The following is a 24,244-nucleotide window of genomic DNA, read 5'->3' as shown; positions in this document are numbered from 1 at the left end:
GAGGGAAGGCTCATGTTGTTTCCAGGGATTACAAGATTTAATAAAAGTTTAAATATGAAGTTTTGTTATAATGCACTGTGTTCAGTCCCTGGTGTTCATCCAAAATGAAATGAAAATCAGGCTTTCTTTGAACAAAAACAATCTGCAGAAATAGGGGATCAACGAGAGGGAAAGGTTTGGTAGTTTCCAGAGCCAGGTTTGCTTGCTTGTTTGTTTATTTTCTCCAAGTTGGCTCCTAAGCTTTCCACTGAGAGTGGTACTGTTGCGGGGCAGAAGCATATGCTTTTCAGAAGTGTGACACTATTTCTGAAAAGAAATATTTGTTGTGGGGCAGAAGCATCTGCTTTTCAGAAATGTGGCACTAGCTGCTGTAGCAGCTAAATCCAGCAGCGTGATGTTCTTGCAAGGTATAGCATGCTTCTTCCTGCCTTCCCAGCTCTCTATTAGCTAAAGGGAAATTATCCATGTTTCAGACTCCTCAGTATCATTAGTTTTCAGTTGGCATAGAGACTTTTTACATGTGTTTGACTTTACTGAACAGCAAATGGACTTGCATAGATTCTGCTTGACAGCTCACACTGGAATAGGGAAATTACACACTCCAGGGTAGGTCTTTTCTGCTTTTCTGCATAATTTTCTATTCTTTCATAGCTTATGCTGACAAGTGACAGATCTTATGTCCCTTGTGAACATGCTTTTTGTTAGTCTTTGAAAATGCTTTCTCGACAGTGGAATGTGTAAAAGGAAAGAACAGTACCAATCCCATCTCTATAAAGTGTCTGCCAGTCAAAAAAAAAAGTTTACTGTAGCCCTAAGTATTACAGTGTTGTGGAGGACTGCCACCTGTCTTTCAAAAGGAAAAGACAAGTCCTTTAGTGTTAACTTAAAAATCAGCTTTTCTTATAGTCAGTATTCATTGTAATAAGCACAGGTATCTATGTAGACCCCTCTTTTCAGACAGAACTGTGAAGCAAATGTGATTCCTTAAGTTAAATTCTGATGTTTCGTATGACTATTGTATAATGGTGGATCATGTTTGCTCATTGCTTAACTAATCTTCAGTCCCTAGCATCCCATTCAATTTTAGTTCACTGTCATGTCAGAAATCATGGTGGTTTAATTTGCTTTAGGTTAATGTTTTTCACATTGGCTCAAAAATTTAGTACTTGCATGTAAGTAACAAAGTGTGTGTGGCAGAAGTGTTATGTATGAACTTGCTTTTGATTCTTCTCACTTAATGTCATTAAATGCCAGAGTGAGAGAGGTCGAAGCTCAAGTCTGTTTCTTTGAGCAATGTCACAGCACTACCTGGTAGATTCAGGAGAGGAAGTGAGGGAAGCCAGAGTTCATTGGTTTTGGGGTGTCTTTAAAGTGGAATCCAAATTAGAAGCTTTCAGGGCAAGATAGCCCTACTGATAAGCAAAAAGTTAACGAAGGTGAAAAAACTGTGTGTCTTGAATGAACGAAGTGGGTAGAGCATTGCCTGGGGCATTAATTTAAGGGCTGATGTGTGTTCCTTTTTTGTAATTACGAAAAGGAATATAGCTTTTCTTTTTTTTTTTTTTTTGAAGTAGAGTGTCATTTTATCTTTTGCTTTAATGGCTTTATTCTTCCTTCAGAGAGGCTTTTTTAGGGAGCCATTGGCAGGAATCTGTGATGATTTTCTTCTGGAATGGCAGGAGGGGGAGGTGGGACAAGTTTTTTGGAACAATTTTTCCTTGTTCCATAGCAAAGTGGTTTTTATCTCTAACCATGTGAATCTAATTTCCTTTGAACTGGCTTTATGGGAGGGTGCAGACAAGAATGTTTTGCTGTGTTTGATATTCTTGAAATGCTATGATTGGTGACGTGCACAAGTAACGCACATTAGCTATAATATACTGTCATCACACTGTTCAGTACATTATATTGGGTCAAAGTATAATGGCTGCACATGGGGCTAATGAGATGTGAGAGGCATCTAATTTCCTATTGTCTCTGATTTCTAATCTTACACTGGGAAAGTAATTCTCTTAATATAGGTCCCAGTTTCGCCATGGAGAATAGTAGCATTTCTCTTCCTTTTACAGGTACTCTTAGGAAAAAACACCCCAAAATGAGACATGATAAGATATTGTAATGTGCAGTGATGTTTTCCATTTTGAGGTAGCAGGTCTTTTGCCTACGGCAGTGTATCTTCCAACTGGGAGAGAGGAGTGGGAGAGAACACAGGAACTGGAAACAGCGGGTGTGAAGCGAATAGCATTGATGTCCCTGTAGAAGTAGGGAAGGAGGGAGGGGAGGGCTTTCACAGCTTTGTTATAGAGTTTGTAAGATCAGTAAATTTGGCTGTTCTGCTTAGAATTTTTTGGTTTGCTTTACTTTTTTCACCTGGATGTCCCATAGACTTATGCCAGCCTGGCTTCTTTGCCATCTCTTTTCCTTTTTCTCTTCTAAGACTTAAAGACAGGAAGACTTGTAACTGGCACAACTATGTCTTAGAGTCATCACCCCATGCCAATGTAGAAAGTAATGATGAAGTTTCAAGAAGAAATGTCAAGCTTTCACTAAAACCTTTAGAAATTTGAGATGTAGCTCTTCCATCTTAATGTGGTGAATAGTCTTGGTTAAGATCTTTAGCTTGGATATTAGAATATACTTTCAAAGCTCCCCTTCATTTGTGTCCAGTCAGAGAGAGACTTGAAGCTGGATCTTTCACGTCTCAAATGAGTGTACCACAGTAGTTAGCCACTGAAGAGTTTTATTTGTAATTTTAATCCTAGAGTTGATGAATAGGCAGCAGGAGTAGCAGTATTTGGCTTGGAGGCAACCATTTTAAAGCTGTGCAGGGAGCATATGGGGACTTGAGTGTACATCCTTAGGTGAACCAGTTTTGAAAGAAAGGGCATCTACTTACTGTGTGTATGTATGTATATATATGTGCGTTTATACACACACGCATACATGTGTATATACAAACACGTGCATTTACCTGTGATGGGTTTCTCACCACAACTCATTTCAGCACTCTTCCCCTTAAGTCAGAAGAAAAAGGGAACAGTGTTCTTGCTAGTTGAGATAGTTATGTCAAGCGCTTTGCTCTAGCACTCTGTTTCCTCACTGTAGTAAGGTGGAGAGAGCTGTCGCTTCTAGCCGAGTGAGAGAATATGACGCATTTCAGTAGGGACAAGCTGGAGAGCAAATTCAAAACATTAAAAAAGAAAGAGGAGAAGAGGATATTCTTGCTGCTTATCCCATGTTCCATCTACTAGTTCTCCCGGAAAACTTTCATACTACACCAATCCAGTGCTAAACTGAGCAATACAAGGAAAAAATCCCTTTGAGATGGCAAACATTAGGTATAAAGCTCATTTATGTCTCTCTTATATGCAATAACACAAATAGGCTGCTTGGTTGTTCTGGAAGGGTAGGTGCTGAGTTCAGCTTGTGTATCAACTTTCTGGTGAAGAGCAAAGCAGGTGGTGCATTTTCCCAAGTGCTCTGCTTATGGAGCCCATGAAGTCTCTTTGTACAGAGACTCCCAAGTGAATAAAAAAAAAATAAAATCTGTATTTTGTGTGTTTTGCCTTTTCCTATATGGGTATGTTTATTTCTGCTAAGTAGCAGTGAGTGTCCTAAGAGTGTGAAATAGTAGTAACTAAGGTTATATTGGTACGGGTGTTTGTCCTATATATCACCTTTAATCTGCTGAGAACTTTGAAGTTTCAATCAATTTAGGGTTTCTGGCTTGAATTAATAGCACTGGTCAGTCTATATGTTAGTTCTTCTGACTGACAGGTTTGTATGTTTAACGCTGTGGAGATTTGATAGCTGGCAAGTTAAGTTTTTAAATAAAAAATAAAGCAACCTCAAAGTCTATTCTCAAGGGTTAACTGTGAGCCAGTCTTGCATCATAAGGGTTATGGTTAGTGCAGGATGTATGCCCTGGCAAATTGTGTGTGGGCTCATTGAATTAAGCAAGGTGTTGCTACTGTAATTTACACTCTGAAAATCTATAACTGTGTTTCCAGTTGAGATTTGCAACTAGAGCGCATTCTAACTTCAGTGAGCTACCAAAAAAAATGAGTTGACAGTTATAAAGCTGCATCTGTAGTTCAAAGCATCTTTCTCACAGCAGGCTTTGGAGTCAAATTTTCAGTTGTACCACTACTGATGTCTGCATGGTGGAGTTGTGTGGCCATGCAAGTATGCTGGGGTACCCATAACCTGCCTTGGGCAGAGGCTGGTATTCTTAGTTCAGGCAAACATTGTGTTCCTGTGTGTGTATGTGCTGCTTTAGCCTTTTTTTTTTTTTTTTTTTAACACTTTCCAAGCTGTAAGTTACTGCACAGTCTTGAAGTTGCAGGAGAATCCAGCTCTGGTCAGCAAAGCAATTCAACAGGAAGAACTGGGTTTTCATTTTATTGTCTGTGCCATTTTAAGATGGTCTGTTTGTTTACCCAGAATCAGAAAGCAGTTTCCTGAGATTTTTTCCCTCCTTTGGGTGTGTTCTCCAAATAAGTAAGGTTCAATACCAGTTACTCTGTTACCTGTCACTTAGTCTGTATGTGGTAGTGCCAATGAAAATTATGAAGAGGAAAACCAAGTTTCATCATGCATTTTTACGTGTTCCTTTCCTGCCCCTTAAAATGTTTATGCTTTAAATGTACAAGATATATATTGTTTGATTTGCATAAAGTTTGCACTTCTGATCTTAAACTCTTGCAAAGTATTGCAGAGTGCTGTTTTAATGGCTGTTATGTTTTGTTCCAGAGGTGTCTCTATTTCAGTGGTGGACATATTTCAGTGATTCCTGTTCTGTATAAAATTTGCATGCAAGATTTTCCAGACTGTGAAATGATTTTGCATTCCGCAGGGTAAAGATGCGGATGGGGTGTTAGCTGTAATGATAATGCTGTTGCTACAGCACTAATGTAGCTTGCTACAATTTTGCTTTAATGTCTTCTGAGCAAAACCTTGTTGATTTTTGCACAGAATTTGAAATTGCCTTTTGAAGCAATGTTTTTATGCAGTTGAACATTAGGTATTGCTCTGTGCACAATGGACTCTGCAGACTTGCAGAGTGGGGAACACTGAAGTTTGGTGCAGTCTTACCTAACGTACAGCAGTGACTTAGTTCTAGTGTTACTTAGTTTTCTCATTTTGAGTGTCTTTCAAGGTGAAATACTTCTGTTATTCTCCCATTATAATTCCAAATGGTAAAATCCTTAATCTAGGGTATCTTTTCTTGTGAAATGCCAAATCTTGACTTTGTTGAAGTCTTAAGCAAACATTTTGAGGGTTTTTTTTACCCAGTTTTACCACTGTACTTCCTCATTCCAGTACTTTGATTTCATGTTGATTGTAGTCATCAATAGAAAAGCGTGTACTGATGGAAGGTTGTGCTTCTGGTGATTTATGTTAGATTTTCATGGTAATGGACTGGCTCTTTCTTTTAAAAGGTTTATTTTAAACCTCCACAGATACAACTTAGCGTGTTTTAAAGTCTTGAACAGAGATTTTTACACAGTGCTTAAAGAAAATCCTAGGCAGTTCACTTTATCAATACCCATGCAAGTGTCTGTTTTCATGAAAAAGCATAAAATGAGAGGTTGGGAAAAAAATGCAAAAGGGAATACATAGTTAACAGCATACTTATCTGTGTATATTGTAACTTAGAGTAAGCACCCTCAGTAGCTGAGTGCTGGCTTATAAGACCTGAATATGCAGGATGATATCAATTTGTTTTCAGTATCTGTTTAAAAGATAGTTTGGTAATTAATACTGTAGAACTTATGTGTACTTCTGAATGATTTATGTTATTTGTTGTGTTTATATGCTAGGAGGGGATTTCTTAGAATATAGTTAAACTATCTGGAAAATTAAAGTCAGTTTTGTTAACTTTTCTCCTTTTGCAGGCTAATAACTCTGAGGCTGTTAAAAATCATGTAACCAGAACTGTAAGTAACTCCATTTTATTTATTTCTTTTTCCTTTACTTGGCCTGATTTATTTTCCTGTTTGTGGCTGCTTATTTGTATTACATCTTCACAAAGCGTTTGTTGGTAGCCATTTTCAGAGCATGCACTTTGGTTTCTATACTGTGTGAAATTAGCCTTTGATTAGGATAATTAGTGGTTCCCCCCCTCCCCCCCCAAGTCTATCAAGGCACAATGAAATGAACTCTGTGTTCCTTATTTCGAAATCAAGCAGGGGAGAAGTAAAGAGAAATATTAAAATCTTCATAGACTGATTATATCCAGAGGAGTTCAGAAATTAAAGAGATTTTTTTTCCAGCAGGAAGAATATTAGTTCTTGTATTGTGGTCAATATGCAATTGATCTTTTAGCCTTTATTTGTTCAAGTTACTGTGCCACGTTATTTACAAAACAAATTAAATGCCCCTTCCCAACCCTTTATTATTCATAGCTGCTGTAGTACTACTGGTACAAGTAGTATTAAATACATTTATTGAAGTGCAGTAGAACCCTGTCTTCTAAGTGATGTAGAAATTTCTGCAAATGTGAAGTATTGCACATTTCAATACTGATAGCACTTACAAGTATACTTTTAGCACAGTTTCTGTGAAATAAGTAAGACAAAGAAGAAAAGACTTTTTGAAGTCCTTTGCAGTTGCCTTTTATCAGAGATGCCAAGTTTCTTTGATTTCTAAATACATCATGGGAGATGCCTGTGGGTAACTGTCTGTTAGTAGGCAACTGTGATGCAGGTATTTGATTCACCACTGTAAAGATGAAGTTAACATTTAAGAAGAGGCAGAGGAAAGGACTTGCAAGATGCATGTGGTCTTCACCAATTCATTTTTCAAGAGCAGCTCTCTCTTGCAATAAATGAACATCTATTTCACAGTGTTAGTCATGTGCACGTTGCATTTGTTTTGCGATGTCGTCAGTGGTTCAGTGCTGCAGGCTTCTGCTGGTGCCACTCTGTGCAGGGGGTGAATAGTTCTGATCCTTGACTACCTATATAGGAAGGAGAACTTCACAGAGGTTGCATTTGTATTGTTTACTTGGGGTGGCGATAAATATTTTTGTACAACCGAGGTCATCTCTGTGGTTGGATCCATGCTATTATCCACACTGTTCCAGTAAAATTATAATTATTTCTAAGTTGCTAGAATATATTTGATATTGAAACCAGCTAAAATGTCTAGTGACAAGATTGTTTCTCCCTTCACTCTTTCTTAACTAGACAAATTAACTAAAATAAAAAAATCAGAATAGAGCAAACTTCTTAGTTATCTGCATGTGAATAATTGGTTTTGACAGCTGCTTCTAGTGTAACAAATGTGAAGCAAAATAATGAGATACATTATGAGGAAAATAATTGCAGATAATTTTCTATTGTTAGTTGGAAGTTTTTAGCTTCATTGTGTTACATCTGAATACTTCACAGGGCTTTCTGTTTGTACTGGTTGCTTATTACACAAGCCAAGGTCATATTTTTGGGGGTTTTTTTTCTGTACATGTAGTAGCTCATGCACAGCCATTTTGAAGGCAGCTTTAATGGCAAGTAGTGCTTTTTCAGCTGTGCCTTTTGTCCTACTGTGTTTTGCATTAGTTATTATTTGACCATTATCAAGTTTCCTGAAATTTTTGGTAGTTACTTTCCGTGGACCAGTATACCCCAGGAGCAAAGGGTGACGTGGATGAGGGGCAAGGGGTTGCTGGGAAATAGAATAAAGTTCCCAACTGAAATACAGTGGTAGGAACACATATTCCTGTTTGGAAAAGAGAGGAGGTGTAAAGCTGCAAGGCTGGTGGATTCATAAGAAAGTGCTGTCTCCAGACAGTGGGGCTAGATGAGCTGTTGCCTGCATGAGGCTTTTGCAGCTCTGGTTCTGTGACCCATGACTGCAGCTCACATCCCATCTGTGTAGTGCTAATGGGAGGTGCATTCCTCGTCTTCCTGCTTTCTCTTCCTTCTAAATTTGTGCCGTGCTTGTTCTCCCTTTGGTTTATTAACTAAATTGGAACAGACTGCTTTAACCTGCCTGACCCTTTTTTGGCTCTGTGATTTCTTCCTTCCTCTCTCTCCTTTGCATCTTGTTCCATGGCATCTGGTCCAGAAAAAAAAGCTCTCCTGCTTTTTCCTAGCAATGTGACTGCTAATGGAATATTTCTAGCATCAGCCCTTACTGCTTTATAAGAAAGCTGTGTAAACCTCAACAAAGAGAATTTGGCTTGAATTCTTGGTAGTGTCAGAACCAAAATTTTGTTAGCTTAATTCTAATGTTTGGGATAGCTCTGAGGCATGGATAACACTGTCTTACTCGGGAAGTCAGAAGTGCATTTTCTTACATTTAGAGGGCTTTCTCATGCCCCTATGGACTGGAATCTTATTTTATTCTTAATATTAACATATTAAAAACAAATAAATGAAGCTTCTTGTTTCAACTGAAGGCTGGCAGAAGTGATTCTGTCACTTTCTATCCAAGAACTGTATGCACAGAATTTTCTGTTAGTTAATAGGGTGCTAAATTTGTGATGAAAACTGTTTGCTTCAGGTTTGATGTCTTGCATCTTGACTAGGTCAGAGAGAAACTTGGGAGATCTACTTCTGAAGTCTTTCCCTCTGCCACCACATTTTTTCTTTCCACTGTGAACATCACTATCTTTTTACAGAGTTAGGAAGCAGAGCACATACATACAGGAACTTTGCGTTAGGTGCTACTGAGTCATGCTGTACAGGACTTCTACAGAGCCTCATAACGCGGTAGGTGTGAATTAATGCAGAAACCTTTATGCTGTGCTGTGTCTGTTGTGCTTAATTACATTGCCTGTGGATAGTATTCATTCAGGAAGCTGTTTCAAAGCTCTGGAGTAAACTATGAAACTATGAAACTTTGAAACTATGCTACAACCGGAGCTGGAGCACATGTATTATTTTAGTCAGTTGAGGTAAACTCCTTACCCAACACTAAACATGGTAATACTTACATACTGATGTAGTAAGTTTCCCCATAGGTTTGCAGTGGAACACAGTCATTTGAGTGTTGACACAACTCTAACTCACCCAGGCAGGTGTGTTCCTGTTCTGTGCATGCCAGGGACAGTGTTACACAGCACTGGTTAGGGCTAGGTGCTAGCCTCATGAAGCTCAGTGTGAACTCCTAGTCTTGAGACACTGTAGAGCTAAGGCTTCAGAAATATTATGGTTTTCCAAATGTAAATATGTGTATCTGTAAAATTGTATATGAAGTAAAACATCAATTGTGCCTCATTCTCACTTGAATATGGACTTTACAGGCATGCAGTACTCTCTCCTAAAGAGCCCTTAGTAGCAAAAATTTGCTATGTTATGCTTCTCTGTGTTATGAATTTCAATTTTTTAAAAGAAGATAAAAGGATGGGTAGAAGACCCAGCTGTACCAGGGACTTTCAGGCTGTGAGCAGGGCTGCTTTTCTGAATCTGAGTTGGAAGATGATCTTCCTGCCTCGATTAGTTCCTTGTTGCCCTGGCAGATTGGTAGATGGAACTCCATATCCAAGTACCCCACGAACATGATAAAGATGAGCTGGATTAGAAAGCCTTACAGTTAACTTGTTTAGGGAAGCCTGACCTGCCTTGGCTGAAGTCTTATAGGGAAGAATCGTGGGAGCAGCTTTGCCAGCAGCTGAGAGTCAGGGTAGTTTTTGTCAGGGAGACAGCAAGCTGGGATTTATAACTTTTGCAGACACTGCTACTTGCAAGGGGCATATCTCTCTGGACTCTTGCTGTTACACTACATAGGGGAACAGACCATTATTTTTACAGAACACAGCATACAGAACACAGATAAAGTGTATAGCCAAACAAATAGCTGTTTGCAGTAGAAATAATCATAAATGTCTTCTGCAGAGAGTCAACTCCAAAAAAGATTTTTTTATTAATATTTTAATATTTACTGCAGGAATAGATACACAGTAACATAGAGACACTTGCATTCTCAAGGCATCTTTATTTTCCACATTAGGAATCATTCTAAAGCCAGAGGCCAAAAGATTATGCAAATTTTGGTTCTCATCCAAGACATCCAAACATGTGTTTCACTGTAGCTTCTAAAAGCAGCTACTGTGTCAGTAGGAATTATCATGGTGGAGCAGTCCAATGATCAGTGTAGTTCATTGTCCTGTCTTTTCTGCAGTACCCTGGCGTATATAGAACTGTTACACTATGCCTTAGAATAGGTTAGAGAATTTCTTCTGATTCCTATCCATGGCTTGGGGAATGAAAATACCATCACAAATTTGGTTAAAATGCATTCGCGTCCCCTGCTGATCAGTCTCTCTATTCATATTCTTATTTGTGGTGGTTTGAATGGTGATTTGTGTGGAAAAAAGTTTCACAAGCTAATTAAAAGCTGTGTAAAATGCATGTCATTTTATGACAAATTAGCTAATGAAGTTTTCTGATGTTTATATCAACATTAAAATATTTATATCCCGAATAGATCCATGTCATTCTTTCAAAATATGTTCTGTTACCTTTAAGTCACAGGTTACTCATTGATTTACATTTCAGATAGTTGTAGTTTCTACTCATTGGTCCTTACACTTGTTAATGCTTCCATTTAAGAAGGAGCCCAGGAGAGAAATAGATGAACTGTGTGAATGCATGTCAGATTCTGGAGCTGTGGGTTTTCGGTAGTGCTGTTTCTCGGAGGAGCATATAGTTGATGTACAGCTGTCTCAGCTGTTTAAAACAACCTGGTCCTTGAAACCAGTAGTTCTTATATTCTGCTGAGATCGCTTTTAAGCAGATAGTGTATTATATTATAGTTCAATGCCAGGAACAGGTCCTTGGGAAAGGCTACTGAATGATTTTTCATTTGGCTTCCTTAGCCTGCCTTTGATTCTAATCTTAAAAGGGGTAAGTCGTTATCCCACCTGGTATTTCTAAGCCCATGTGTGGCCCACATGTCTAGTTTTATTTTGGTATTGGAAACTAGCCATTTACATACTAGGTTTTTGATTATTTTTTTTCCCCAGATCTGTCATATAAAAGACAGTAAATCAGTGTACTGACAAAATGCAAATGAATTTATCTGGGGCAAAACTGATCACCCTTTACCCTTTGTCCCTTCCATGATCTTTCTGGTCTCTGAAGTTCTACTACAGAGGACTTTAGCCTATGAAGTAGATTAAAGCCACTTCATTTTAACTTGGGTTACAGCCTACTAGCTATAACCCAAGTTCCCGTATTCAGTTGTTGGAAAGGTTGAGGATGATCATCTTGCTGAGAGACACAATTTTTTTACAGATAGGACTTATTTTAATTTTTTTTTTTTACTTGATTGTCCCCGTTTCTTTCCTTGAGAGGCAGCCTTTCGTCATAGGCGAGGGGATGCAGGTTTAGCAGAGAGGTTATTTCTTACTCCTTCTGTTTCTGGACTAGTGCAGAAGGTAACTCAATGCCATCTCAGTGCCACACTGTGTGAGATGGCCTGTACTGTACCTGTGTTGTGTTTTTGCTCTGAAGCTGTGGAGAGACTGGAAAAGAGATTGTAAAGGTATGAGATGCAGCCTGTTGCCTAGGACAGCACAGGCTTGCTATTTGAGGCAGACTAGGTAATCCATAAGCAGGTTCACCCTCTTTGGTGTCAGAGGAAGGTGAATAAACAGGACTGATCTCAAAAGCCTGTTTTGCCCAAGCTGTGCTTTAATTGCTGTCTTGCCCGCTTCCTACGCTTCCATTGACAGCAGGCTGTGCTGCGAAACTTACCTTCTAGTGACTGTTGTGACCTGGTGAAAACAATATAGAATTAAATATGGGCCTGTTTATTAGCTTCTGTATCATGCTTAGGTTGTACTGGACTGTGGGATGGTCTTGTCCGAGGACTGCATTTTTGAGAAAGTTGGGATAGCAAGCTCTGCAGTGTGCCCAGGACTAGATTCAGGAGCCAGAGATGGTAAAAGAAGCAGTAAGGAGGATGTCAAAGGAAAGAGGTGCGTGGCTTGACTTTTCACTGGAAAAGGGCAATGACGTTGTACCTTGGATGCAATGAATTTTCTCGTTAATATCATTCTGTGGCTGGAGAGAAGACAGTTGCTTTTTGAGAAGCAATTGCTTCCCCCTTCTGGCTTTCTTGCAACAACTGCAGCTAAATTTGTCTGACCAAAAGGCTCTTTGCAATTGTTTACATAGGGATAACTTTTATGTGTTATTGTTTGGGATTGATCTGTTTGTTTGGGATATAAAAATTCCTTAAAACTGAATTAATAGGTAAATGGGAGGTGTTTTCTTTTTTCAAAACTCTGCTTCTCAAATGACTGGTTATACTGTCTGCATTGCCGGATAGTCCCAGGGAAGCAGGGGAACAAGAATCGTGGCAAGAAGCTCAAGGAAGAATAATCTCAGGGTGGTCTGTCCTACTGGCAACAAACCAAGTGCTAGTTCCACTGGATCTGTCCTAGTTACAACTCCAAATTTTTAGCCAGGTGTGGTTAAACACCCCTTTTTGAGCCATTATTTTTCATTCCCCTTCATCTTCTCTACTGCTGTTGGTTGACAGGAAATGAAAATCGTATCTAATTTTACAAGGTTTTCTGTGTAATTGTCCATCCTGGCAGATGGCATTTGCTGTCTTGGAACATTAGCCAAATGTGCAAAATGTTATCCCCCCAGTGTGCAGCATGGCAGAAAATAGAGTTTTTTCTTTACTTGGATGGAGATGGTTTGCCTTTATGGATAGTCTGCCCTGTGCTGTTGCTGTGCTTGGTGCAACTCGTATTCTGCTGGTAGGTATGTATAACGTGGTCCAGAACAAAGAATTCCTCCTTATCAGTGAAGTGACCCTGAAACCATACAGAAATGGGGGGGGGACGGGACGGGACATGGGACACAAGCAGTCACAGAAGTTCAAGATTGGTTTTATTTGACTATTAAACCTGAATTCAGTCAGAAGCATGGTAAGATATGGCTCACGTTTACAGGTTGCCTGTTGTGAGAAATGCTGTAACAGCTTCTTCATGTGTTTGAGAACATGTTGTTAGGGGTGTGTGCATATATTCTATGTGTTTCATCAAACCTTTAAGCTTTTTCAGTAACCATTTTGCCTCTGTAGGAATAATGTATTATATCTTTGTTGGATTTTGCTAAATATTTTAGCTGTGAGGGGAAAAGTTAGTGGTCATTGATATTTAGTAAACAAAATAAATAGTAAAAAGAAGAAACCGAAGAAAAAACAAGGCATCGCTAGCTACAATTAAGCTGTGGAAGAGAGGAGGGAGTGACTATAATGTAGGACATGCAGAAAAATGGAGGTATGTCCTTGACTGTTTGTCCATTTGCCAAGAAGTCATTGGCTGTAGTCAACATAAAATGTACAAGGTGATCTTGACCTTATGTAGGGTTAAGTAAAATTTAGTACTTTGGTGCACCAGAGACAGGCAATGGGAAATTTCATGGTCTGAATCAAAGTATTTTTTGAAGGTGGTAGGGTTCTGTTGATTTTGGGAGCTGTCCAGAATTTGTATAAAAGCATACCCATAATGACAGACTGAAGAGTATTGCAGCTATTCGAGACCATGCAATGAAACGTGATACCCAGATGAGATTTCAGCAGAAGAGTCCTTTTAAGCTGATATATTTTTTTACATGCAACCAATCAGCTAGAGTTTTAAACTGTATTATAGGTACTTGAAGACAATTTCTTTTCAAACAGCACTGGTAATTTAAATTTTAAGTTGTACCACCTGTTGAATTGTGGAAGTTGTCAGGATTATCCATTTTTGTACACAGAGCAGGAAAGGGTATATAGTACTTCGCATTTCAGTAGGTGACACAGCGTGCATACAGTAAATATAGATCTCACTAACAGGTTTTTTTTTTCTGCTAGTGGTTTGCATTATGTTATTGTTCATATGCGTATACGCCACATGCTACTAGGTTATATGCTAGTTTATATGCTACAACAGTGTGCAACAGAGAATGATTTTATCACTTTCTTACCAGAGGAAGCTGCTAAGTGATTATTCAGGTTACATGGAGGTTTAGTTATAAAATTTATTAAAAAATGGTGGAAGTGCTCCTTAAGCAATGGATACATCTGTGTGACCAACAGAGACCAAGGAAGTGGAGGGAGAAGCATGTCCCACTAATTGCTTTCTAGTTATAAAAGCAAAACAAATTAAAAGCTTTGCCTTGAATTTCAGTTATTAGTTATTTACTTGTTTTGGCATCCATGGTGTATTACCTACAGCCTTTAAAACCTTAAGAAAGGATTGAGTAAACAGAAGCTGAAAATACCATGAAGTTTCCTTATTTTCTGTTGTCTAAGTAAAGACAGGAACTAGTGGAACTGGGACCAAGCACTTAGGTGAGGTGCACCTTATGCCATCAGGTGTGCTTTAAAATTTGCCAGAACAGCTCATTTCCAGAAATTTTGGAAGGAAACATGCCCCTTGCATGCTTGTATGTGTCCTAGCTGTTCCCAGATTTTGATATACAGCATAACTGTACGGAAAGTTCTAAGGCCTCTTCCATTCGAACACAATTTATTTGGTTTGGGAATATTTGTCAGGTGTGTAACCAAAATAGATAGGGTTTGTCAGCTTTCCAGCTCTTACCCTTCATCTAAATAAGCTTTTCTGTGCATTTTTCTGTATAGTAAGTATAAATTCAGGGCAGGAAGACGAGTGAATACTCTTTCTGTTATGGAGTTACTGATGCATGATATTAAATTGAACAACTGATTTTCTGTGTAAAAAGATATATCTAAATGAAAAGTAAATATTTTTATTTATTTCTATTTAATGTTAGTATAGTAATAGCTGTCTTTTTCTAAAAACCTGTCCTGGAAGGAAGCAATACTGCCCCTCTAGATGTCTCTGTTTCTCTCCATTACATACAGAAAGCTTGGGTGACTATCGCACTGGTGCTTAATTCTGAGACAGCTAAAATTAGATGAGAAAAATTCTGTTACTAAAGTTCATGGGGAAGAACGTTTTGACACGTTATAACACATAGTTACTATTACTGAACAAATGGAACTACACACTAAATTCTCATAAAGCAAAACATTGCAGCTCAGGCTTCTATTCAAACTCCCAGGACTCTGATACTGGAATAAATTGAGTATATTTTTCAATATTGTCATAGGAGAATCACTTGAGAGGAACTTACTTTTGCAGGTTTATACAGAAATTCAAGCTCCATCTTCTCAGAATTCCATTGAATGTTTTCTCTAATCTTAATGCAGTTACCAAGAAGAGCACAGAAGACAACCAGTCCTTCTCTGGATGTAGTGAGTTGGAAGAGGTAGTAGTGAGTCTGTATGAAGAGTTGGACATAACCTGGCCATAACCACAGTGTTTGCAGTCAAAACATAAGGCGATGATACTCTCTTATCCTATTGTTAGTATAGTTTTCCACAGTATGGACATAATAAATGAGGAAAAAAGGCAGGAACGTTGACATCAGTGGCAGCAAGGAAGGTACCAAATTGACTGCTCTGCTTTCTTTGTTCCAGAATTCCAGCAGTGCTTCGAAGAACTCCTCTTTCAGTTGTGACAAAGGATCACGGCAAGTATTTATTTCATATTTTGTGCAATAGTGTCACATAATGCTGTGATGGGTTTAGGTTTTGTTATTTGTGGTTGTGATTTCTGTGAGTTCAGTCTTCTGCAAGACATATCCTGCTATGCAAGGACCATTTTTACAATTCCTATCTGAGAAAAAAAATGGGCATATTTGCTGAGCTTACTTTTAACTTAATGACTGTAATCTTCTGATTATTCTATTAAGAAGGACAAGGTAAGGTGCCCGGTTGTGCCCTCAACCTGGAAAAGGAGAAGTTAGAGTAAACAGTATGTGTAGGCTAACCTGTGAGATTAATTGCATTACATTGGTGTCTGTTGCAGTTTGGGGACTGGTTTTGGATTCACTTCAGAGTGTTACTCAGAGCAAATTTCAAGATGGTATCTATCTGCAGTGTTTTACATATCACTGGTGAATCTACCAATTTGTAAAGCATTTTCAGAATTCCACAGAAAGAGAGATTTGTGCAGACACAAGTACGAATATGTTTTCTATCTAACTCCCTTATTTGTTGCACTAGTGTTTGTCAAAGTTGCTTGTTTTACTGCTTTTCTACATTATTGGTTGCAGAGATTTTTTTCACTATAGTTTTGATGTGAAGAACTCTGATGTTCGGCTAACTCCATTTGTGTACTGAACTGAATAATTTGAGCTCTGTAGGCATTTGATAAGTTGTAATTGTAATGAAAATATTGGAAACATCGGATGCTTGACCGTATGAGTCCAAGTTGCAGTTTCTTCTCATTAATATGCTATATTTGTTCTCAGCTGCTTTGGTCTCAACTGCCACATCTCATTTCTTCACAGAAGTGCAGACTTTGATCACATTATGGAGGAAGGCTATGAACTTGACCTCACTTACATCACAGAGCGGATCATCGCTGTATCCTTCCCTGCTAGCTGTTCTGAGGAAACTTACCTCCACAATCTACAAGATGTAACCCGAATGCTCAAATCCAAACATGGGGATAATTACTTGGTATGTGTAGGATCAGTCTTTTGCGATACATCTTCTTCTGTCCTGCAGGAATACCACTTGTAGGTCCACATGTACCATTATGAACCAAAAGTCACTCATCTGAAGTCTCTTTGATCCACCTTTACAGCTTTGCAAGCAACAGCAAGATTTTCAGTAGTGTTTTAAGCTGTTAGGCAAGGGCAGATATTAAAAGCAGTTCTCTGCTGGTGCCACTGCAGTCTCTGTTACGATAGCAGATAGTCAAATGCTGTAGAATAATTGCACTGACTGTTTTCATTGTCCAAAGCATGCTTTTAAAAGATACACACCCTGCAATGTGAAGTGCGTTCTTTTTTTCTAGCAGCCAGCTACATCTACAGATATTTTGAGATTTTAACCAAAAAACTCCATTATAAGCTTGTCTGTATATTTGTCTGCTTTTATGCTCATTTCCTAAAACTGAATGTTTTGGTGTTTAAAATAGATAAATATGTATGTTTTTTTCAGTGACTCCAACTGGTTTTATTGCTGTGTTTATTACTTACAGTTGTCAAAGCAGTTCTCTTGATGTTGATTTAGAGCAGTGATAAATGAGCAAGTTACCTTATTTCTGTCTGCTGCTGTATTAGTGTGCTCCAGTTACATTTTTGTATCCACAGTGACTGAAAGGTAATCAAGTTTTTTGAGGAGTAAACTATTCTAACTTAGCTCACTAGTTAGCGAGGTATCTACATAGGGGCATACAGAGCAGCTGATGAACAGTAACTCATTTATATCAAAGGCATTAGGAATCTGACAGTAAATACTATTGTCTAAATTCATGGTCAGTTCTTTTTTAACAGTGGAACAAACCCCAAACCCACTGCTACAATTTATAAAAAGATTTCAGTGATTACACTGCAGTCTTAGCATATATGTATTTGTTACTAGGTTAGACTAATATAACTACTGTGCATTTTCTTCATCTTGCATATGTAAATGATATCGTAATGCTTGTGTTGCTGTTGCTTTACTAGTTGGAACTATTTGTTAATTTTAGCTTATGTTATGTTTTGGCCACCTTCCTCTTTGCCCTGCTCTTTACTCAACACAAGGTTACCGCTGTTTTCAGCAAGCAAGTTTGGTCCCACCTGGTAGAAGAGTTTTGCCTGCCTGCTCTCCCAGTCTCTTCTCCTTAATGGAACAAGCTGTAGGCTGGTGAATTGTTCCTCAGTCAGTATTTTGTGTCATATGACCACAGTACATCTTTCGCTTTCCAAAATTGCCAGCTACGTGCTATTTGTTTCTGTTCTTTGGCATGAGATTTTGTATTTCTGGTCATCTGATTAAGGAGCAGACCAAATCTAAGACCCGTTAGTACCTTCATAAAGGTCTCTTCTCCAGCTAAAAGGTCTCCTTATTTTTGGTCTATGGTGTTGCTGAGCATTCAGCAGAATGAGAGAATTAATATTATCTTAATAGTACTGGTTACTTCCCAGTTCAGGATTAAATCATATGGGAAGGGGGAAGGGGATGTTTCCTCTCTACTGTGTATAAAGAGGAAGGGTTTCTTTTTCCCCACTTGCTTTATCTTGCTTCATTTTTATTCTTTAGATGAGGTCCTAAAATTTAGGGCAAAATCGTTTAAGTTTCATAGAACTAAAGGCTAATGCTCCTCTTTCTTGTACCAAAATATAAGTCAGTAGACCTAGGGTATGCCAAAAAGGGGCTAAAAAAGATGCAGTTAATCTTCCACTGACATCTGTTTATAGCATATGCTTCTCTTCAAAAACTTCTGTGACCTCTTCTTTTGTTGTTGTATGTGAAGAGTTGGTTCCTGTACCTTCTGGTCTCTATTCTGCACTGACAGGGCTCCTGGAGTATCTCAGTTTGATCTCTACCCTATAGCTTGGCAGGGACTTGGGTACAACAGCATCTTTGAGTTTGGCATCTGATCCAGCAATGACAAATACCCATCATGAACAGGGCCGTATCTTGACACACAGGAATTTGAAACTGATCTTGCATAGAAATCAAGAAGAAAGATGAATAAAAAAAGTTCGCACCAAATAGCACTTTTTTTCCTGTGGAAAATTTTAGGTAATTGATCTCTTAACATAGCTTTAACAGTAATTTTAAGAATTCCGTACTGAGAAATACAACTCTCCACTAAATTGTTTTGCAAATATTAAGACTGATAGAAAATTACAGAAATTTTTGTGAGTCATTTGTTATAAGACACTTCTGGTTTCATTCCTGTTAAATTACAGTTGGTATTTCTGGAAGGATAAGTGTAGTCTTAATTGTAAACGTTGATACATCTTCCTGATCCAAAATAATATGGGCAGTGCACATATGAATTTTTGATTGCCATTTAGCTCTTCAGCAGTAATCTGTTTAAAATGCAAACAATATATTGCAATAAAGACCATGTTCCTCATCATATAAAGATATTTTATGCTTTCCTTTGGGGTTTGAGGTCAAGGAAAATGGTGTATACCCTTTATGGTCAATATCATGTGTGATTTCAGAACCTTACGCAGCTTAAAATAGAAGCTGTTTTCTTAGGTACCTTGTTAATTTGGGGGTTTCTTCTTCCTCTGGATGATTTTTTTTGTTCAAAAAGTGTACTTTTTCCTAAAGATGGTATGTCTTCCTGCTTCCACTGTGTCCATGATGGGCTTGCATGTTCAACTTAGATAAGTACCACATCAGTGAGCGGCAGGCACCAGCTTCTAAAAGCGAAATTATATGGTTTCTTTAGCCTGTTCAGTTCTTGGCTTCTTTGCTGACACTGCTGATGAGAGTGCTCGTTAATGCCAAACAGGATGACACACTTTAGAAAAGGGTTCTTAAATTGTCTTTGGGTAGTAGTGAACTGTATAATGGACTTATCTCTCATATTTACTATTTCTCATATTTATAGTCTGTTTATCCCAATCTGGCAGTGTAATGAGGCTTTTTAAATTATTATGAATGTCATCTATACTTAACTCATTGTGATGTGAAATAGCCACACTATGAAAGAGAATCTGCCTCAGTAGCATTGCTTCAGTTGTTGAGTATTGATATTTCAGCTTTTTGCTATTGATTGATACTGATTTAATGTACTTCCTAAAGGTACTTCCTAATGAAAGAGTCAGATACACTTGTATACACTGCTTTATTTTTATTTTTCTTTATGTTCATTTAGCAGTCTATCTCTTTAATTGTCCCTTATTTAGCACTAAGTGTACTGTCTAATGGGTTAACAGAAGAGTTGGAAGATCTCACAGGCTAAGCTGTAGTTAAATAGCTATGCCATATCATCCCTGTGAAGTTTTGACAGACCAATATTTTCTTGCCAGACACTCAAATTCAAGTATTTAAGACTGTACCGCCCTCCCAGACTTTTCTTTGTTAATTCTTATGCTGTGCAGTTATTTTGCATGGTGCCCAGGTCTCTCAGCATACCTCTGACTAAAATAAAGCCATGTGAAATAAATAAAATGTAGGAGAATTTTAATTGTCCTTTTTCAAAATGTGCATTTAGTTTCATCTTTAGTTTCATCATATAATAACTGAATACCTGAAATACATTTGGTAGTGCTACCTGACTTCAAATGTTAATTTAGTTTAGTAAAACAGTAGGCAAACCTGAAGCCTTACCACTGTAGTGTCTTGTAATTATCATGTCTTTCAAATACAGCTATTTACTACATAAATTATGAAGTCTTGATGGTTGATTTTTTTTTTCTTTCTGAACAGGTGTTAAACCTCTCTGAAAAGAGATATGACCTTGCCAAGCTTAACCCAAAGGTATTGGTTGTCTTCGATAACATACCTCTCTTTCTAGTGTTAAATACAACTTAAATGGCCTGATAAGCCCTGAAGCTATGCAAGCGTTGATATACAGAGTAAGAGAACAACTTTTGGAAGACGGTAAAAAACCCCACGTGCATCCCTTTTTATTTTTTCCCAAGTTCTCTTTTGTGTCTGTTAGGTCTGTGCTTTACATAGCCGTTCCTGTTGTTTTCTTAGACTTTTCACACAGGACCTGAAGCCTGTTGTGACTACTGAAAAATTCCTATTGAGTGATATAAATTTTACTCCAAGTATACTTTCAGAATACCAGCAGTCACAGGATACCAGGGGTTATATACTATAATGTACAGTCTGATAACTGAAGCTAGTGAACTCGGTTCAGATATAGACTTCCCTTTTACACTATCTTTCCATAGTTGTTTCTCTGCACAAGAGATGTAAAGGAAGGGAGCTATTGGTGTCTGTCTTCTGTTCCTCCTCACCAATTGTTGTATTTGTTTATTGTAAAAAATTATATGCAGATAGTCTTCAGCAGCTATTATAAGGCCAGAGTAGCACAGATGTATATTTATAGCAGTAGATTTACAGGGATATACTGAGGAAAATATGAAAAGAACTCTTAATTTTGACCTTTTGAATTCTTTATTGATCATGAAGGATTTAAGTTGTTCATGGTTACTGGTTTTGTTAGGGTTAAATATGCATATAATAATAGGTTGAGTAAACAGTATTATATAGTGACTAAAGCTGAATAGAAAACAATCATAAAATACTGGACTAGGCCAGTTAACATTCTTTGTTCTAATTTTGACCTTCTGAATATTTTACTGTTATAAAATACCTCTTTTTTTTTTTTTTTTCCCTAATTGAAAATTCTTTAAGAAATCAAGATCTTCAGAAATGTTGTCACCTGTGAGTGGTGGGTGGGTTTTGGGGGGAATTCTTTGTTTGTTTGTTTGTTTTTATAAAAGTACTGGTATCTTAAAAAAACCAAACAAATCCCCTTCTTCCCCTTGAGAGACGTGTAAGCATATTTTAGTTACATCATGGCATTCAAATTACATGATTATCTGGGGCTGGGAAAAATGTGGAGACTCTTCACCATCACAATTATTTGAAGCCAGATTTTAGTATGTAGTATTAGGGTCAAGGTGTCTCTTGTGAATGTTACTTGTTTAATTGCAGATTATGGATGTGGGGTGGCCTGATCTCCATGCTCCGCCTCTTGATAAGGTGTGCACCATCTGCAAGGCTATGGAGTCATGGCTGAACAATGATCCTCAACATGTGGTGGTGATCCATTGCAGAGTAAGTAAGCTTTATGTATACACATCGCCTATCAGTTTGTATTCATTTTCAAAAACCTTGTCCTTTATTCTTACTCATTTTAAAAAATAAAAAAAGAAGTTTGATCTGTTTTTGATGTTGGAAACAGTGTGCCAGATCTTCAGTTGATTTAAGTAAGCTTAAATCCACTGACCTTGCATGCTTGTTATATAGTGCTTTTTATGCTAACTTTATGCTAAGGTTCTAGCCTCTGCTCTGAGTATAGCATTGCAGTTCATTTCCTTCAAAGGTCAGTGCGACTTCTGTGAGTGTATTTAGAAGCTTGAGGTTTTTCCAGCTCAATAGCAAACTCTTTAGAAGCTCTTCATGTTCTGTGACATTCATGGATTTTGTTGCAGGATAAGGATAGGCAACATACCGCAGCTCATCCCTTTAGACTGTCGTATGGTTGTAGGAAATGAGGGCATTTAGTACCTTGGGTACTTCTGACAGGTTCTAACTGCCAGCATCATTGCAGTGCCTTACAGCAAAGCTATCATTGTGCAGTGTTACTTCTTCTCCTTGGTTGGTCACAATGAAGAGAAGTAAAGAGAAGCCTTAATTAAATACAGATAAAATGAATTCAGAACTGAGTTGGTAGCTGTGCTGGTGACACTCAAGGCAAATCTGTCTCTGTATCACTGGCAGATGTTACTCTAAACAGAATGAGGGTTATAATGGGACCAAAACTTCTCTTCAAGTCAGTTGTATAATCCCCAGTCCTGAATTGCTTGCAGGGAGAATGCTGTGATTGTATGAAACTCTATTGAATTCTCACTGGTTGCAGGACTGCAGCCAGGAGAATGGCCCATGCACGGGACAAAAGAAAAGGGGGCAAAGTATTCCTAGGTATTTTATATACAAATTGGTAATGCACATTGTTGATTAATGCCTTTCAGTAATGACTTTAAAGTTTCCAACCACAAAGATAGATAACAGCTACTTGTATCAGCTGAGAGACTGAAATTGTTTTGAAATCTGTGAGAATTACTGCTTGGTAAATTGTATTGAATTTATGTCATGTAAATTATTTAATAAGATATTTGGAACATTTTTTAAATTATCCATAGAAAAATAAGTAGTATTTGTTATAAATCTCATGTGCTGGGGAGGTAAAAATGCCCAAACCTGTCAGAAACTCATAGGCTTTCTGAAATAGGTATTTTATAGCATTTCATGCCAGAAATTGCAACATTGTCTAGAGTTGTCTTGAATGATCTCTGGAAAAAGTAATATAAAATTAGAATAGTTGATACAATGTTTCTACTACTGGTCAAAATTTTTTTTTTTTAATAATTTCGTTTTGGTCAGTAAGACTCAACAGGCACACACATAGAAATCCTACTTAGTATTTTTTGTCACTTGTCAGCCAGCTTGCATAGACAGACAAGCTACTGCCCATCGTTACCCCCTTTCCAACAACAAAAGGGATGCATGAGCCAAAAGGACTCTCTTAATCTCCTGTCTTAAAGTTTTGTTTACTATGGGTCTTAAATAAAATAATGCTCAATAATGTAATAAATTAAATAAGTTATAATTCCCTTTTTCCTAATACAGGGAGGAAAAGGAAGGATAGGCGTAGTCATATCATCATATATGCACTTCACCAATGTTTCTGCAAGGTAAGTTGTGAATAATGCATATTGTGTGTTTTTTACAATTAAGGAAACATCAGAAAAAGATGCCTTTTAATTGTAGTACTGTTTGTCAGCTTACTGTTTGTCAGTTAAGGTTTGTCAGGTTTTCTTCTCAAAGAGTCTTGGAGCATGTCTTAAAATAGCCTGCTTTCATGACAGAGTTTTCTTGTGGAGGTTGGACACCCTAAGGTCCCTTCTAATCTGAGATATTCAATGATTCTGCAGGAAAATTCTCTAAAGGGTCTTTTGAGATGAATGAAGAAATGTGCAAGAAACCATTTTTATATAATGATACCATCTTTATTCTATTAAACCCATCTATTTGCCACATCCATCAAGTTGCCTCTTTTGAATCAATGAGAAACTATTCATAAAGTACTTAAGGAAAACAGTTATTAGAATTTGGAATCAATATTTGAATAGGGAATTCCTAGACGTTGATCAAAGCGCAGAATGCAGTTTAAGAAATAATCTAGACTTCATCTTGCAGTCAGTTCAAACAGTAGGTGTCTGATTACTTGGTTTTAATTGTTTCTTTTAGAGTGCCCAAATTATGAAATGACAATTGACAATTTCTGTCAGCAAAGATAACATTTGATAAATGGCTTCAAAAGGATGAAATGTGTTTTATTTTGGGTTTTTTGTTTGGTTTTTAATCAAATTGTTTTCCCTTGTTCTCTTTTGTGTATATATATATAAATGCATTAAAATAAAAATGCACGTAAAGGCCATGGTTAAATGAAACTTGGTTCTGAATTCACACCAGTCTGTCAGTAATAGATTTCATCCAGTACTGTAGTGGATGAAGTCCTGAATCACTATAGGCTGATGGCAAATTACTCGCGGATTTCAGTGAAATGAGCATCTCAGAAAATAATCTGTGTTCACTCTGGTAAACCTGATCGACAGGTGATTGTAGACTAAGAAATTAAGTGCATTATACACACCAATATGTGCTGAAAAAATAAATACATATATCTTCAAGTAGTAATTGGGACAGTGATTGCCACAATTTTATAATA

General features: G+C 37.6%; 1 protein-coding gene across 15 annotated transcripts in view; it reads left to right on the top strand.

Annotated features, from left to right (window-relative positions):
* The window catches only part of TNS3 (tensin 3), a 243,433-nt gene that overhangs the window by 103,971 nt on the left and 115,218 nt on the right, over positions 1-24,244 (top strand). For 13 of the 15 annotated variants that reach the window (XM_075493671.1, XM_075493666.1, XM_075493665.1 and 10 more), the window contains 6 exons: positions 5,898-5,939; positions 15,451-15,503; positions 16,326-16,497; positions 20,203-20,253; positions 21,445-21,567; positions 23,143-23,207. In XM_075493671.1, coding sequence (XP_075349786.1) covers positions 5,898-5,939; positions 15,451-15,503; positions 16,326-16,497; positions 20,203-20,253; positions 21,445-21,567; positions 23,143-23,207 — 506 coding nt within the window. Of the gene's footprint in view, positions 1-5,897; positions 5,940-15,450; positions 15,504-15,878; positions 15,995-16,325; positions 16,498-20,202; positions 20,254-21,444; positions 21,568-23,142; positions 23,208-24,244 lie in introns of those variants that run through there. The other 2 variants (XM_075493667.1, XM_075493676.1) reach the window with 2 other exon arrangements.

The sequence above is a fragment of the Mycteria americana genome, chromosome 2 (assembly GCF_035582795.1).
Source record: "Mycteria americana isolate JAX WOST 10 ecotype Jacksonville Zoo and Gardens chromosome 2, USCA_MyAme_1.0, whole genome shotgun sequence".
In the NCBI taxonomy this organism is placed as follows: domain Eukaryota; kingdom Metazoa; phylum Chordata; class Aves; order Ciconiiformes; family Ciconiidae; genus Mycteria; species Mycteria americana.
Note: the sequence above shows the minus strand (reverse complement) of the source record. Positions and strands in the feature narration are given on the sequence as shown.